This window comes from Nothoprocta perdicaria, unplaced genomic scaffold (genome assembly GCF_003342845.1).
Source record: "Nothoprocta perdicaria isolate Ctin4 unplaced genomic scaffold, notPer1 scaffold_25, whole genome shotgun sequence".
Taxonomy (NCBI): domain Eukaryota; kingdom Metazoa; phylum Chordata; class Aves; order Tinamiformes; family Tinamidae; genus Nothoprocta; species Nothoprocta perdicaria.
In genome coordinates, this window is record NW_020455477.1 from 3,815,356 (window position 1) to 3,833,158 (window position 17,803).

The following is a 17,803-nucleotide window of genomic DNA, read 5'->3' on the forward strand; positions in this document are numbered from 1 at the left end:
CACAGACCTGGACCCTCTCACATTTAAAGTTTGTATGTAGTTATATACTTATATACATGCACGTAGGGACATGGTTAGGCAGGCATAGTGGTGATGGGTTTACAGTTGGACTCGATCTTGAAGGTCTCTTCCAACCACTGTGATTCTATGGTTCTATCTGCTTGAAAAATGTTATTTTTTCCCTCTTGTCCTTGATGAATTGATGAAACCGCATTTCCTTGCTCACTTATCTATCCCGACTTTCCCTCTACAATATTAAGCTGATCAATTTTTCTTCGAATTTTGTTTTTGCGCCTTGTTGGGGCTGCCGCGTGGCAGCCGCCTCGGAAGCCCCTTGCGCGCAGCAACTGTTAGAGACCCTCGCGCCGGCGGGCGGCGCATGCGCCTTGCGCGCAGCAGCCGTTAGGGACCCTCGCGCCGGCGGGCGGCGCATGCGCCTTGCGCGCAGCAGCCGTTAGGGACCCTCGCGCCGGCGGGCAGCGCATGCGCAGGGCGAATGTTTGTGCGTTGCCACGGAAACGGGCCGAGGCCGATGGCCGGCGCGGGAGGATGCGGCTGAGGCGGCTCCTGCTGCGCTACTACCCGCCGGGTGCGGAGCGGGGGGACCGAACCGGGCCGGGCCGGGCTGGGCTGGAGCGGGCCGGGCCGGGCCTCGTCTGACTGCTGCTGCTGCAAGCTCCCGTGTCACAGAGTCACGGAAATGAGCGATTCCCACCGAAAATGTACCTGTATTGCAAACAGACTGGTTAAAAATTTGGCTTATTGCTTGTTTTAGTACCTTTTCTTTCTGATCTTTTTTTTTCTCTGAGCAGACCCTTGCTTTGGAAGGATATCCTGCCCTCGTGGTGCGGCCTTAACCCAGGCCGGTCACTTGCAGCGTTTTCTGAAACGCGACAAGCTGCAGATGACTTATTAGTCATCTAATCAGGATGCCTTTCTGTCAAATCAGATATTTTCCTTGTAAACTTGCTAAAAATAAAAATGACGTGAAAATTCATCCAAAATACTCTTTTCTGTGGGAAACCAAGGTGCTATAAAGCTCATCAATGAATGCTGTGAAACAGAAAGCAATATGGTTAAACACTTTAATACTTCAACTCTTACACAGGTGCCAAAGCACTGGAAACGAGAAGTGTGCTATGATTTTCTGTGCTTTACTACACATAGGCCTTTCACAGCAGATAAATTAAACAGTTTTTGTAAAATATATTTTTCAATTTGCTTGGAACACCAAGTTACAGAAAGTACCTTCATAACAACTATTTTTAAAATAGAGCTGGTGAGATCCTACAAAAAGTTATTGGGAAAAAAAGGTTTATTTCCAGACCTGAAAATGTCCAGACCTGAATCATAAATATAGCATTTAGAATATTAATGTTTAATATCTATTACCCTTTAAACACATAAGAGTAGTTCATTGCTTTGCTAATTTACAGCAGAAATTGTCACTTTTGTTCAAATCTCATGATTTGGAAGCAGGTCTGTTGAAGGCAGTGATATAATTAATGCAAGTGAAGATACTAAGATCTACAGTATATAATAATCCCTAACAACTGTTTAAGAGTTACTCATATTTTTTCCCCCTATCTTTTTCTAAGGAATTATCCTGGAATATGTACAAAGTGGTGAGCTAAAGACCAGATCCATAGATCTACTCGATCTTAGACCTGAGTAAGTAGGATTCTATTTAGGATAGTTGCACTGTATTCTGTCTTGCAGCATGATCATATGCAACTCTATCTGGATGATTTTTAACGAGATTGGTACCACTTCAACAAAAGAAAAAACTTGTAAAAAGAAAATAATAATTCTACCTGTATTTTAAGTACAGAGTTTGCATTCCAACAGACTATTGCCATCATGCTTTCTGCCACTGTTCGGAGATTGAAGCTCTTTTTGCTTATAGAATTATGATTATCAAGGAACCAGCAGAAATACTGGGTTTTATTGTACCAAACTTCAATATTATAACTCGTGATAATTAGTTTTTAGGTACTGTAATAATATTTTTGTTCAGAATGTTTTGAAAAGAAAAACAATCTGATTCAACTCCCAGTTATGCTGCTTTAAATGGGCAAGTTGAAATCATTGAAAATGACAACTAGACATAAATATAAGCTTAAGCACTGAGTGAATAACATAGGAAAATGCAACTCTGTTTTAGAAGACTATTATAGAAGATTTATTTTTAGACTGTGAAGATTTATGTAATAAAATGCTAAATTTTCTCAGAAGGACCAGTTATAAATCTTTGTTTGTGGTCTGGTGGGTGAGTATTGTCATCCTCAAAGTTTTTCATAGATGGCCAGAAAAGAGCAGTTTATCTGATACATGAAAAATACCACTAATATACCAATAAATACCAGTAGACTCTGTACTGCAGTTTGGAAGTTATTGCTCTAGCTAAGAGTTATAGAAACAGGCATAATTTGTGAAGCCATGGACCAAGATTATTTTAATACTATCATATATATTTTATCATGTTGTTACTTCGTGGGCTTTTGGAGAGTTCGTGGAACTCCAGTTTAAGCTAGATGTTTATTACTAAAATACCAATTTTGAAAACTTATGCCCCACATCTCTATGGGAACCTTTTGAAAAGGAGGAGGTCTTGCTAAGCTAAAGTATTTAAAAGTCCTATCTTACTGAACTGCTATACTAAAAGAGGGAAAGAAATGTAGAAATGAAAATAAAAGATTTATTCTTGTGTCTTTAAACCTTTATTGAATTAGATAAATTTTATATAAATAGTTTTAATATAAATAATTGCTTACTTACATTTCTCAATGTATATGTTTTTTATGTTTTTATAATCCTGTTGTCAGAAGACGATTTTTTTTTTCCTGAATTAGCACAGATATTATGGTGTTAGCAGAAGAAATTCAGAAAGAAGAACCTCTCATCACAGCTTCGTGCAAGGAGCAGGTCATACATTTATTACGAAGACTGCAGGAAAAGCTTGGGGAGGAAGATGATCGCAAATTCTATCTTTTTAAGGTCAGAGATGCTTGGGCAATTTGGGGGTGTTTCAGTTGTAACAGTTTAAATACATTTTTACTGACCTATGTTGTAACTGAACACAAAATTTGGACTCTATGACAAGTCTCTCAGTTGTTTTCAAACCACCGCAGTGTTCAGAGAGGCCTGGCTGTTTGCATGGGTGATTACCCCCAAAAAGCTGGAGGTTTAGTTGCTGCTTCTAAGCAGTGTTTAGAGAGGCTGATGTGCAAAGGTGTGTTTTTGATGGAGAAAAGTAATTATCTTATTTGTCAAATGACTCTGTGGACCAGCAACACTGAGAGTTATGTTTAAACAAAAGCTATGAATAGAAGTCAAATAAACTAGCTGATGAGAAAAGCACTAAATATTTTTCTACATTATTTTTTTCTGATTTTCATTTTGGGTAAATTATGATTATTTTATTATTCTGCTGAAGACAGCAGTTCTGGCTGCTGTTTACTTTCTGCCAGCCAAGTGATATGACAGAGAAATGCAGAGGTTTTCGAGGCTTGGGCTATATGGGCCTTCTGTGATGGATTCTGCCAGTAAGGCTGCGATAATAGTATTAAAAAACAAAAGGCTTAATAGCAATTTTTCTTCCAATTTGCTTTGCAAAGCTGATGAAAAGGTAGTAATAGGAGTTTACCCAAGAGTATGGATCTTTTGAACAATAATTTATTCAATCATTCATTATCTGGAGAAAATTTAAGATTAATGAAAGGCTAGTCCTTGCAAACATCTTTATACTAAAACTATAGCTGTTAGTGATACTTTTTTTTTTTAACCTGCAGAGATTGCATTTTACAGGCTGAAATAATTGTGTTGCATCTTTATTGTGTCAGCAGATGGCAATATTATTAAAACGTTGCTCTATTACTGAGTGATATATTGAATTTAGAGGGCAGAGGGAGAAACCTTGTGTTTTTCATTGTGTTTGTTTTGGTCGTGATTTATTTGATTAAAAACATAACTTAAGATGTTACAAGAAATAATCTGGATACTTCTGGACAGTAGGATGCATAGAAGATTCGTATATTTAAACATGTAAATAAAGCTATGTATAATTAAGGAATCTTAAATGTAAAGGGTTTTAGTTGTGTTTTAAGATATACTCTTTGTTGTGACAATGCCTTTATTTTTCGTAGTCTTTTAAAATTGTTCTCACAAGCACTGGCACATCATCAAATATATATCTGAATTTCAATGTAAATAATATACTTGTTTTTTGTTGAGTATAGTGTATTGTTTGATTTCCATGTTTGAAAATATTAGCAGCAGGCAAATGACCACTGTTGGCTTATTTCCTTCACTCAAGAATAGTTAGAAATATGTGAAAAGAACTTTTGTGTTTCAGTTCCATTTAATGCATGCAAAAGTTTCACAAGCATTAGAAGCTGCTGAGATACTAATATGAGCTGGCAAGACTGGTGAGGGGAGAAAAATATTTTGCTGAACAATGTTCCATATGTTTGCACTATTTGGAAATGAATATTTTTTTTCCTGTTGCACAGCAGTGTAATCTAAACTTTCCTTTACTGTAATTTCCAGTAATTGTGGTAAGGGTGGTGTGGGACACCCGCGGCGAAGCGAGCTGGGGTAACAGCTTCTCAGGCTTTAGGTTCCCACAAAGCAAGGCACACTGTACTGGGCTGCAGGCTTAGCTTAGGGGCTGGTATAGCACATTTTGCAGAATTGAGGTACTTCTTTGGGTATCACAGATTATTGTACTGCTTGGCTCAAGCAGCTCTTACTAACCCAAAGCTTGCTCTCTTTCTCAATCCTTCTCCTGATCCTTGTTGTTTCTCTTCCATTTTAATCAATTGCTACTCTTCTGAGATATCTGAGCTGCCTTTGTTTTCCTTTCTGAATCTAGATGTGGCAGCAGAGAAAGATGTAAGAAGCAAGAGATAAGAACAAAAAGTTGATGCTCTGATAGTGTCAGTGTTTAAATGACCTTGCTCATAAAGCATGTTATCTTCAACCTCAATGTTACTGAGAGGAGCTAATGGACACCATTGCTGTGTTTTTAACACCTTGTTATTTCACTGTCAGCAGTTGCTGTGATTTCCAGATTATCATTTCATTATATCTTAGACTCAAGCAGAAGTCAGTTTATGGAAACTTTTATGGAAAGACCATGCAGTTTTCACAGACATAACCTGTTGAGGCATGGGTTTTTCAGTTAGTGGCAATTATAGTTATTTACAATCATAACTGCTAGGTTGACTGGAGGATGAAAAAATATTAAACGAATTAATATTCTGAGTGATGGGATTTTATGAAAAAAATGTATAAAATCTTGTTTTCTTCCCCCCCCCCCCCAAATCCAATCTTGTATTTCAGGTACTTAGGGCACATGTATTACCACTGACTAATGTCGCATTTAACAAATCCGGCTCCCGGTAGGTTGTCTTTTAATTCAAAATACATGATCACCAATGTCAGTTTTGTATTTGTAAATTAAACTGTGAGCGAATTTCAATATTCTTGAATATTTCAAATATTCAAATTTTCCTGAAAAAAAGAAGTCAGGCCTGCTGCTTCTAAACAACTTTAGATTGATTAGGTTTCAGGCCTCTCTGGGAGATCCAATAGGAAATGTAAAAAAGTGGTGGGTGAAATTCAGTTTAAATGCATCTTTTTCCTTCTAAGAAGATAGTTAGTTGGCAATCAATGCATTTAACAAAAAAGCACCTTTATGGCAAGAAAATGAACATAACTAAAAGCAATGAATCTTTGACATAAATTCATTTGGGACTTTGATTGTAGTGGAATGCCCAGATTTCACTCTGGGTCTAGACTGAATAATTTTTTTTTAGTATCTGAAAAGAAGCAGAGTGATTTTGATGGAAATACATTAAGATTAGAAATATATTTTGAAGATTAATATTAAAAAAAGAAAGAAAAAAATGAAAAGGAATGCCTATGTTTGTTAATCAAATTTTGGGAAAGAAAGAAAAGATTTAGTGGCCAAAACAATGATGGCTGAAATCAATGGAAATAATTGATCTGACTGTGTACCAGGACTGCTATGAAAATTCTTATATTTAGAAATTAATTTCTCTTTAGCTTTATAACTGGAAGCTATGACAGAACCTGCAAAGTGTGGGATACTACATCAGGAGAAGAATTACGTACGCTGGAGGGACATAAAAATGTTGTCTATGCAATAGCTTTCAACAATCCCTATGGGTAAATATATTTTTTCTGAGATCCATTATAATTACTAATTATGCTATTTTGCAAATTTGGAATTGTTTTATATATATATAAGAGAAATACTTATGACCACTTTTATTATTTCACTTATAGCACTTCTGTCATAAATAAGTGGATATCTCCATTTGGTGTTAAACATTCATTGTTATTTAGGGCATGATTTGGGAATGTTTAAGCTCTTGAGTCGTTTTCCTAAAGTCCACAGGGTGCCGCTGTGTGGATGTTGGATAAGCATTTGTGCGTCTTGTTTTCTCCAATAACTCCTTGCCCGTGGTCATAGCTGACACCTGTTAAATAAAGGGAATTAATTACACATCGAGTACTGAAGTTTTATTGTCATACACTTCTTGGGGAAGATTTATATCAAAATATCATTTGACTTCTCTGCAGAATAAGATATATATATTTTTTTTTTTACAATTGATTTTCTTTTCAGATAGAGATGTCTTATTTACCAGTTAAGCAGTTAACAGTATACTAAGTTAACATCAGGGAATAAATGTAAAAGATGTATTTATTATAAGGTTACTTTTAGCATCACCAGTTCCTTCTAGTGTAAAAACTAGAACCTACTGTCTCTTCTACTCCACTATTATTCTTTACTTTAAAAAATAATTTATGAAATTATTCTGCTTACTCCAGAGGAACTCATACAACAAAAATTTGTGCCGAGATCAATCACTAGACTGATGTTGACATATGCAGAGAAGCAAATGTAGCAAACATCTGCTCAATGAGAGAGAAAACCTGATAAGACTCTTGAACTATGTTAAATTTAAAGTCCGGTAAAAATAAGTTTTTTTTTTTTTTTGCTGATCTCCAGGTTTCTGTACAGTGTCCTTCACTGCATTTTCTGGGTACCTAACTGCGGTTTGATCTTGCTCTAATTGCATTTAGTCATAACATTCCCACTGACTTCAGTGGGAGGAGAGTTAGACCTTTGAAATTTGGGTAAGCTGTTTGTAATAGTGGTTTATAAGTGTTTATAAAACAAACAAACCCTGAATTCGTGGGTGGTCTGGCTGATGAAATGACATATTAATATGTCTGGAAACACAGAGATGACCTCCCCCTAATGTGCATTAGAAACTATGTCTGCATTTATTTTTACTGTAATATAACTTCTATTTGTGAAGTTATCTATTCAGAATGTGGTTATGGCAAAATGTGCCATGGGTATTTCTGCAAGAGCAGAAACAGCTTCATGAGCTTCTTGCAAGGAATTCTTCATCTGTTGACCTACTGCTATGTCAAACTTGTACAGAGGATGTGTGACCACCGACAGGGTTTGCTGTGTGCATAGGAGCACAAGGGGGAAAGTTCCCAGCTCCCAGTCTCCTCTTTGCAGATATACACAGGAGCAACTGCTACCAATTGAATAAGCTTATTGCTAAAGTAGGAGCTTGTGCCTGAACGAGTTGAAAAAAATATGTGCTGTCATGCTTTGAAGTTAATGTATTGTTTCTATGAGTTTTGCTGTCTTTGAAATTGGAGTTTCTCTTTTCTAAATAAAAATGATAGTGCTTTTCCATTTAGTGACAAGATTGCCACTGGATCTTTTGATAAAACCTGCAAATTGTGGAGTACAGAAACAGGAAAATGTTATTATACTTTTAGAGGACATACTGCAGAAATAGTGAGTACTGATGGACGTTACTTTTTCCTTTACATGCCACGCAAAATCATACATAGCTGTGGGCTTCACATGTTTATGAGCTGACATTGGAAGGAGCTACTATTCTGCATTTGTTCTCGCATTCAGATATTGTGAGCATATACGAGAAAGCATTCTGACAGCTCTTAAGAAACAGAACAAAACATTGCACACAATTTGAGAGGTTATTTTTAGTCTTAGCTTGTTATGGTTTCTTTTGTTTATCGAAACGTTGCCACATTTTTGAAAGTAATAGAACAATCTGAAATTTCTGTTTATTGCATTTTTTTATTCCTTGCTTTGTTTGCATTTTATCATTTTTTCTACTATTTTATACTGTCTTTCATATTTGCAGAACTGAATACACAAGAACATCATTGTTTGTATTGCTGTCTTTTACATAGACATTTGTAGTAATAGCACAGGACCTATAGGAGTCATAGAAGAATTTCTGAAATAAAATTGCATTTTAAGTATCTTAACTGAGAATATGTGGGATACAGAAATGTCGAAGATATATGGCAACAAACCAGTTTAAGCTTAGAAATGCTGTTTCCTTTTGAACAGACTAGAAATCCAAATAACAAATGTAACTATATTGACAGGATTTCACTTTAAAAGAGCAGGGCAAATCTACCGAAACCCTGTTTCAGTGCAAAATATGTTTCTGCATAAAATGAGTTATAAAATCATTATTTAGTAAAGCATTTCTAGAAAGTATTTCTGGAAAAAAAACTCTACATTTGTTTTGTAGTTTGCAAGGCCTATGTGAGAAAATGCTGGTTTACCTTAGTGGATGTTTTTACTTCTACAAATCAGGAATTTGTAAATATTTAAAGACCCTTTCAATGGAAGTCCTCTGACTTCAATAGGGGTGGGATTAGGCTAACATGTTCTGAGCTGTGGTAACAAATAATTGATAGAACAACCAGCAGAAAATGCTGTTTCTCTGTATGAGGTGTGTTTCTAAAATGAGGCTCTTGTTGCATGTGCTGCGTTGCTGGCAACAGTATATCCATGTCTATTCAGTGTTAGAAAAGGGCATCATGATGAAAATGTACCTGTGAACTCAACTACTGTTTTCCTTCTTTTATGACACCTGCTGTTCTTAGCAGGACAATCATATTAAACAATGCAAAGAACAGATAGCTGACTACTAATTTTTTTATGTGAAAAATGAATTAAGGAAATTGCGAAGGTTTATTTTGATTTTTTTGATGCTTTTTCGTTATTTAATAAATATGGAATGGTGAGGACACACCCAGCATTTGGCAAATGACCTAGATAACAACAGCTATTAAGACTCACACAGCATGTGTGAGTCACATACACACTTGGTTTGACCCCAGCTGAGCATGTAAAGAGCAAAACACGTGTCAGCCCTCGAGTGATGGTGCCAGAGGAGGCCACTAACCCACGCGAGAGGCGCCTGTGCATGTAGGGCAACAGTGTGAACGTGGGGGTGTGATTAAAACTTCCTGGGCTTAACGAAGAGTGTTTAATTCTGACCTATAGTTTTCAGAAAAATTATATAAATCAACTTTTTTTCTTTTTTTTCCGCTCACTTTTTTTTTTTTTTTTTTCTCCCCTACAGGTATGTTTATCCTTTAATCTTCAAAGCACCTTAGTGGCAACTGGAAGCATGGATACTACAGCCAAGCTATGGGATATAGAGAAAGGAGAGGAAACAGTCACGCTAAGGGTATACTTTCCTGCTTTACAGTTTTAAGATGTTGCTTTTTTAATTTTCTGCCTGAGATAAATAACATTATGCTTTTTAACATGTGTTTCAAAACTCAAAGAAAATTTCTGTTACTAGTTGTGTTATACAGTGATTGCAATTACAAAACAGATTAAGTGATTTGAAGGGAGTAAGGTTTCTGTCGTGTTTTATAATTAATACTATTCATCAAAAAACAGATTTTTCTCATTTCAGTGGCATTACTGCTACAGGTCAGAATACCTTCTATTACCCACTAAAACATGTTGCTATACTATGTTTTATTGCCTCCTCTGCATTATCGTGAAACAACTTTGGGAATATTAATGTCAGAAGCTACATCTTTATGAGTCTTTTGTCCTGAAAAAGTAAGCAGAGGAAAGTTACCCGGCATCTAGACTATAATTTTGCTTTGCTTTGTATGACATGCCAGGATTCCACAGATTCGATGTTTTAGCCAGAGTTATTAAGTTATCTGCCTCTTAAACATTGTAAATAATGGGCAGTGAATATGCTGCTTTCTTTGACGTGTGTGACCTATAGCGTGACAGAGGCAATTCCTCCTCCTTGACTTTCTCTCCCAAAGAGCCTTAAGCAGATGAAATAGTGATGGGAGGCGGTGGACCTTCAGCTTCCTAGTATGGTCATTTCTGCACAGGCCTGCACCAAGGCCAGTGACAAGCTGCACTGTAGTTACTGTGTATGAGTCATCTGGTTTCAGAATGTGTTGGTGAACTAATATGATTCTCTTCAAAGCAGATGTGGAAAAGACTGGTCAGATTTCTCATTATCTGTCATTGCAGAATTACTCATACATGTGTTTTATTGATTAGAGCTTAAGTGAGATGCCTGAGTTTTGCAGTTGTTGGGATACCATGCCACAGTCCAGTAGACCTTTCAGTCAAAAGTGAGAAGTATTGGATAAGGAAGTAACTATTACGTTAGTGTTATCCAAGGATTCTGGAGCAATACAAATAAAGCAGCTTTGATTTCTTTAACACTACTGAAAAAGCTACCTATTAATTCTGGAAAGGTTCTTAGTTACATTCTCACACTCCTCCCTTTTTTTTAAATCTCCTCAGGGGCACTCGGCAGAAATTATTGCATTGTCTTTTAACACCACAGGAGACAGGATTATCACTGGTTCCTTTGACCATACGGTGGCAGTATGGGACGTTGGCACTGGCAGGTACTAAAGTATTAATAAATGTCCTTTTGTGTTTCATGTTTTAATGACAAATGAAAGGACAACGTAGAGCTGAGAATTACACTCCTTGAGCTTTTGCTTCTTTTTTGGGGGAAGTATTTCTTCATCTCTGATTTGTTACAACTGCTTCTTTACTTCTGAAAAGTAATCTTGCTCATGGAATGATCTTCTGTGCAGAAGGTTTAGATGTTTATTCAATTTTCTTATGAACACTGAGGAGACAGACTGAGGACTACAGAGAGCCTGTGTTGCTGCTGTAGGATTCTCCAAACAGGAAGATGTTTTATCAGTACAGAAGCTCATGGTTTGGAAAGTGTCTAGACTTTCTTATATGAAACATGTTTAAATGAAAAGGTATGTTATGTCACAGGAAATTAGTCAGATCTCTTTGTCTTGTTTTCCTTCTCACACTTCTTTGTGTCAGAATGCATTTATAAAGAAGAGAAAATTTGGCCCTCTGACTGTAGAGAACAAAATGTCTTGTTATGATGCCAAAAACCAGTAATGTAATAGCTAAATACTAGCTGGTTATATTATCCTGAAAAATCCGCTTGTTTTTTCAACTAGAATAATAAAATGGTTGCTCTGATTACTGACAAAGTAATTTATAAAGACATTCTATTAAATTTTCAGAGATGTCTTGCTTTGTGAGAGCACACAGAATATCTCTGTAATTAATATATGAAGGGAAAGTGTTATCTTGCAATAATGAACTTAATATGTATAGCTTCAAAACCAGAGTAATCATGTGATTTTAAAGTAATATTCACAGTTTATCATTTAGGGCTTGGTCTTGCAAGCTTTGAGCATATACAACTTGAACAGTTTAATGTGTGGTATAGCTAAGGACTCACTCAGCAGGCTGGGCCTTCAGATTCAGTATTGTTTAGCCTTTGCAAATGTTTGTTGGAAAATAGTGTCTCCTTTCATCTTCTCGTCTGGACCTACTGTGAAGTCAATGTCTTGGGATCTTCCTGTTTTATTCTTTTCTTCTACAAAATGACTGTGGTTTTGACATCAGGATCAAAGAGCAGGAAGTGGAATATGAGGGAGGAAGTTCTTGTTTAAACACTAGTAGTTCTGGTAGTTAGCTAGTAGCAATATAATTGTGCCCAGGTCAGCATGCAGTCTTTTAGCTGGTGGTGAGTCATGTACACATTTAGAGAAAGGCCTTTAAAAAGGCTTGTAAACAAATCATACTTTTATTTATGATTTATCTACCTATTGAGACATACATCTCTCTTCATAGCTTCAGTGAAACAAGCTGCACATATGGCTATCCAGTGACATTATGGACTGGAGCTTTAGCAGGCTGAAGATCAGACTGCCTCAAAATATGGAAATCAAAATATTTGTCATCATTTGATGTTAAGTAGTACAGTAACAGCAGCCTTCATGGCCAAATAATTAAGTTCTCTCTTGTTCCTGTTTTCTGTTTGTTGATTTTTGTTTTTACTGTAGAAAGATCTGTAGAATTACAACAGACTCATATTGTTAGAAATTAAAAGAAGTAATTTTATAAGATGGCATGAGCATAATCAAATTTTATCATAAAGAAATCAAACATTCATTTGCTCATGAGTTCTGCATTGTGGTCTGTACATTCAGTGTATGCATTTATTTAGCTCTTCTATATCTTACCCAACCAATAAAGACATTTCAGTTACTTAAATTCATTTAGTTGTTTTTCTAGTCATTACTTTTCCATTACTTAAAACGGTTTTCTATTAATGATATGGTAATATTAGAATTGTAATATCTTAAATTACTAATCCTTTAATATGTGTCTCAATCATTTTTAGATTTCATTGGTTTATAGGCCATTAATTCATAGTAAGTGCAAATGGCTGATTGTACCTCTGTGCTGCTAAAGCTGATTGAAGGATTTAATGGAAGTAGCATTGTTGGTCCTTGTGCAGCAAGAAGTTTAGCATTAATGAGGATTAGAAATCATTTTTCAGTTTTGCCCTCATTTGTGTACTTGAGTACTTGCTCAAATTAAGTACCTGATTAAGTCTCAGTTGATCTGCAGTGGATTTTATGAAAAAGATTTAGTTTAAACACTTCAGTGACACAGAATTGGAAAGATGCACTGTTTGCAATTCACTGAAATAGGATATTGGGAGGCTAATGTGGAAAAACTTGCTGTTTGTAATTTGGATGTAGATGAATCTGTTTCTGTCTCATCCAGAAATGTCCAAACTTGCTTATAAATATGTGCCTGTATCAAAATACACAGTAGAAATGTGTTTTGCTTTGTTTTTGCAGGAAGTTACATACTTTAATAGGTCACCGGGGAGAGATTAGCAGTGCCCAGTTCAACTGGGACTGCTCTCTCATCGCTACGGGCTCGATGGACAAAACGTGCATGGTAAGGAAGCACGGACAGGCCACTCAGTGTCAGATCTCTCCTCCAGAAACAAGTAATTTATTGTCAGACTTTATGTAGAATGTGGTGAATACCTTTAGTTTTTGTTACAGATCCAGAAAAACATAGTAGCTTCTTTAAAAACTTTTCTATGAATTAGGTCAGTGGTTTGCAAGGTTACCTAATACCACTGAACAAGAAGGCATGTTTTGTAATGCCATTTATGCCAAACATAGTAATTTATTGTTTTAGTGTCAGAGAAAGAAGGACTATTTTAGAGTTCATGTCATAGAATCTAACTTGGGGTAATTGCTCCTTGCTTCTTGTGGCATAGCCTTTCAAAGGAGCCTATAGGCTGCTCAGTAGCACATGTGTCTGGAGGGGTTTTGATAAGAATACCTGTGGGTTTGAGTGTTCCGTTGCAGAAGACATACATTTCCATGGCAAAAGTTTGTCTACTCTTATCTGCATGTTCTTGAAACAGAATTCAGATGGAGGTGCTCAGAATGCAAATTTGGTCTGCCAGCAGTTAGGGGAGAGCACACATTTTTAGGGCATGGATTATTTTTCCCCCTGTAGAACAGATAAAGCTATAAGATTTCCATATTCAACTCTTGAGTTTATTGTAGAAGTTGTTACCATGGGGGTGACTATTGGTTTATATTGAGATTTCACATTAGTACATCTAAACCGACTTGATAAAGGCTATAAACTTATCATATTACTTATCAGCTAGATACCTATTGAGGAAATTAGTCAAAAGAAGTCCAAGAACTACCTTTATTTTCCCAGTAGCAAATAAAGTAAATATAGATCTTGTGTTTATTTGTCTTTATGCATCTGCAGCTGTGGAATGCTAAGACTGGGACACATGTAGCAACCTTAATAGGTCACACTGATGAAATACTGGATGTCTGTTTTGATTATGCTGGCCAGCGTATTGCAACCGCCTCTGCTGATGGTAAGTGAAATTATTTGGATTGGGACCACTGTAAGGATTGCAATGGTAGTGTAAAAACAGATTTGTCCTCTTCTTTTGGTTATTTGCTTATTATTTTTTATGTATCACATTACATCACACTGTATTCACCTGCACACTGTTTTATTATTGTTATATAATGATGATACCATGTTTTTAACATACATACTTCGTGTGCTGATTCTGCACTTAAGCAACAGCGTGTCGGACTAGATGTGGGAGCCCTGCTTGGATCTGATTTGCTGTATTTCCTAAATTAAGACATAATGGAATGTAAAAAGCTTTTTGAAATACAATGACTAGCTTGTTCACTATAATTAGTAGCTTATTATAAATAGTTAATAGCTTATTATAAACAGCAAATATCTGTAAGGTAATGAAAGCTTTCTGAATATAATGTAAAAGACTTTCTGAAATTACACAGAAAATTGGTCCTTATTCAGCGTGGACTTTTTACAGATTTCAAGGCAGAGGCCATTGTGAAGTTAACCTTTTCCAAACATACTACAGATACTTTTTGATAGTCTTTTTCCTCGGGAAAAACTAGTAAGGTTGCTATATACTTCTGTTGAAATCAAACCTGAGGATGAGGTCCTTTTGGCTTTATTAAAATATTCTTAATAAAATACATGCTCCAGCAGAGGAATCCAAAAATCCATAAATGGATTTTTATCTCCTTCAACAGGGTCAGGAAGAGTTTATAATGCAGAAACAAAAAAGTGCATTACAAAGATAGAAGGACATGGAGGAGAAATTTCAAAGGTGAGTTGTAGGATTTGCTTTTCTTGTTAACTTCTGTGTGTGACATCCAGTCTACCAGTTATTTCATAACTGGTTAACGATTAAGTTTTTTTGTATCTTGATGACCTCTTAAGTCTACTGCCTTCTGAGACTTTTTCCATCACCCTCTTCCCTGTCTTTCACTAGATCTACTAATCTCTACTTTTACATTTCCCTGTGTGCCTTCTTATAGAAAGAAATACCCTCTTTCTGTGGCAAAACACATACATGAAAGCCTAAAGCCCATTTCAAAAATCACTTGATTATGAGAAATATACTCATGTTCTTCACTAAATTTCCTGTCCAGTTCAATTTTCAGTGCCAAAGTTCAGTTCCAAAGACACTTAATTATTTAAAAAATAATTAATATCAGTAATTTATTAATTAATTATTTTAAAAATAAATTTATTTAACCCGTGTTACTTTTTCTTTCAAATGATTAGTTTTCATTAGTTCTGAGGCTAGTGTGCTAAGTCCCTAGTACTTTAGTGCCCTTTGCAAATGAAATCCTAGTATTTTCAAATAAAATGGTTCTTCATAAACAGAAGAACTCTTCCTCCGTGTTGATTATAATTGCTCTAATGAGAGGATATTAAGTTCAGAAGGGCTAGTCTTTCCTCACCTAATACTTCACACTCACTGTGTGCTGAGGAATGCAGTCAATAGTTGCAGAAATGTGGGAGAGTTACAGATAGAATCCATCAGGGTCCTTAGGGCTCACATGGATTTTTGTGCTGGAAGTTAGAATTTGCTGATCTGGGAGCATTCTGAAAAGTCAGTCTATTTCTGCAGATGTGCTGCATGGCTGTGATCACTTGGGAAGGTTTTTGCATGGAAATTTGATTTCTGGGGAGTAGGCATTTTGCCCTCAGTAATTAAGCAAGATTGCATTATAGAATAAACCTAGTATTTTCTGGTTAGTCTTATAAAAATATGTGATTAACTGGAAATGTATGCACACTTGGCGAAATATGGAGGCATTCTACAATATAATTTGCCTCCAGTGGGAATTTTAATATTACAGAAACATTGTTATTTAATGTAGAACTCTGTAAAAGATGTGTGTTACAAAGGAAAAATGAAGTTTAAATAGAGTTCTTGCCATTGTGGAGCAAATATGATTTGGTGGGATCATATTCTGAAGTCCTGGCCCTCTAATGAGGTCAGTGTGGTTAACCTGTGCACACAGGCAAAGTTTGTAGCCACGGAAGTTTGCGGAGGTGTCTCTAGTGGCAGACTGCTCTTAATTTTAGCTGGAAACCAAACAAAACATCAAAACAATTGCAAGAGTTTCTGACTTCTGGTTTCATCTTTTAGTCACTAGATATGCTTCATTTTTAGGCAAACTGATATGCTAAATAATATCACTTTTTCTTTTTTAAGATATGTTTCAACCCTAAAGGTAACCGTATACTAACAGCCAGCTCTGATAAGACTGTTCGACTCTGGGATGCTGCTACAGGAAAGTGCATTCAGATATTAGAGGGTCACAACGATGAAATATTCTCCTGTGCCTTCAATTACAAAGGCAATATAATCATTACAGGTAACCAATGTTCTCCAAACTAGACTTTTTATTCATTTTTTAGAATTTTTTTTATATTTTAAATGCTACTAATCAAAAATTAATAGTGTCTGAAAGATGTCCTGGGACCACATCTCAAATGCAAGTACCAGCAGTGTCTCAAAATATAGTCAGGAAAGCTAGAAAGTCATTTTTGAAGTGAGACTGTAGTGAGTACTGTCACAGTCAAATTTGAATAGAGGCATAGGCACCTCCTGCCTCATGTAGGTCATGTAGGAGCCACAGACCAGTTCTGTTCCAAGTGTCTTAAATGCATCAGACCCTTTGTGCCTTTGGCGTTGTGCCCTGCTCAGTTTTCATTCACTTCAGTTTTAACAAAAATGACTAAGATGTAATATGGCCAAAATCTTCCCTCACAATATGTATTTATTACCAGGGAGCAAGGATAACACCTGCAGAATTTGGCGCTGACTGAAGACAAGGAAGGAGACCGTTTGGTACGTGCCTTGGCCAACATCATGAATTTCATAGTTAATAAATATTAATTTTTTTCAGATCTGTTTTCTTTTACCCTCTTTGTTAGGCTTCAGCCTTGCTGAAGTAGACACGTTACTGGTATTTTCATAGGTTTGAGTTCACTGACGTCTGCTAGATGTAGAATCATGGAATCATGTGTTTGTTTAGGTTGGAAGGGACCTGTGGAGATAATCAGCTCCAACACCTGCTACTCAAAGCTGAGTCAACTAGGCCAGGTTGCCCAGGGCTTTGTCTTCCTATCTCTTGAATAAATCCAAGGAGGGAGACTTCACAATCTCTCTGGGCAACCAACCTGCTCCAGTGTTCATTCACCCTTACAGTAGAAAAGCTTTTTCGTATGTTTAAATGAAATTTCCTATATTTCAGCTTGTGCCCTTTGCTTCTTTTCCTGTCACTAGATACCATTGAAAAGAGGCTGGCTCCATCTTCTCAGTTACCTTATTGTGAATGAATCTAGTAGGTTTGTGGAGCCCACTTGTTTTATGTGTAATGCTTTCAATAAAAAAAAATAGGATTATCAAGTGTGAAAGGAGTAGTGTTATGCATGTGCTCTGAGTGCTTTTGTATTATTTTTTGTTGCATAATAAAGGATTGTGTTAAAATGTAATGTTACTTGTTATACAATGTCCCACTTGATGTTTTGGGGGAACATTAGCAACCCTCTGTGAACTGCACTGCTACTAGCTACCACATGCAGTACTCAAACTCCCACTCCCTCCCCTTTCACACTTGTCCACAGCCTTCATTAATTTCATTTCTTTCCTTTCATTCCAAATTCCTCCATTTCTGCTTGAGGTTAAAAACAAATTAAGTG

At 36.3% G+C, this 17,803-nt stretch overlaps 1 protein-coding gene across 1 annotated transcript; it reads left to right on the forward strand.

Annotated features, from left to right (window-relative positions):
- The first annotated feature begins 549 nt into the window (after positions 1–549).
- On the forward strand, positions 550–17,212 carry DAW1 (dynein assembly factor with WD repeats 1). Its single transcript, XM_026040088.1, has 13 exons — positions 550–589; positions 1,599–1,671; positions 2,853–2,997; positions 5,344–5,402; positions 6,070–6,192; positions 7,756–7,855; positions 9,468–9,575; positions 10,676–10,782; positions 13,069–13,171; positions 14,015–14,129; positions 14,833–14,909; positions 16,311–16,473; positions 16,889–17,212. Exons 1-13 carry the CDS (start codon positions 550–552, stop codon positions 16,921–16,923), a joined length of 1,248 nt encoding a protein of 415 aa, XP_025895873.1. The 3' UTR covers positions 16,924–17,212.
- Positions 17,213–17,803: the final 591 nt, after the last annotated feature.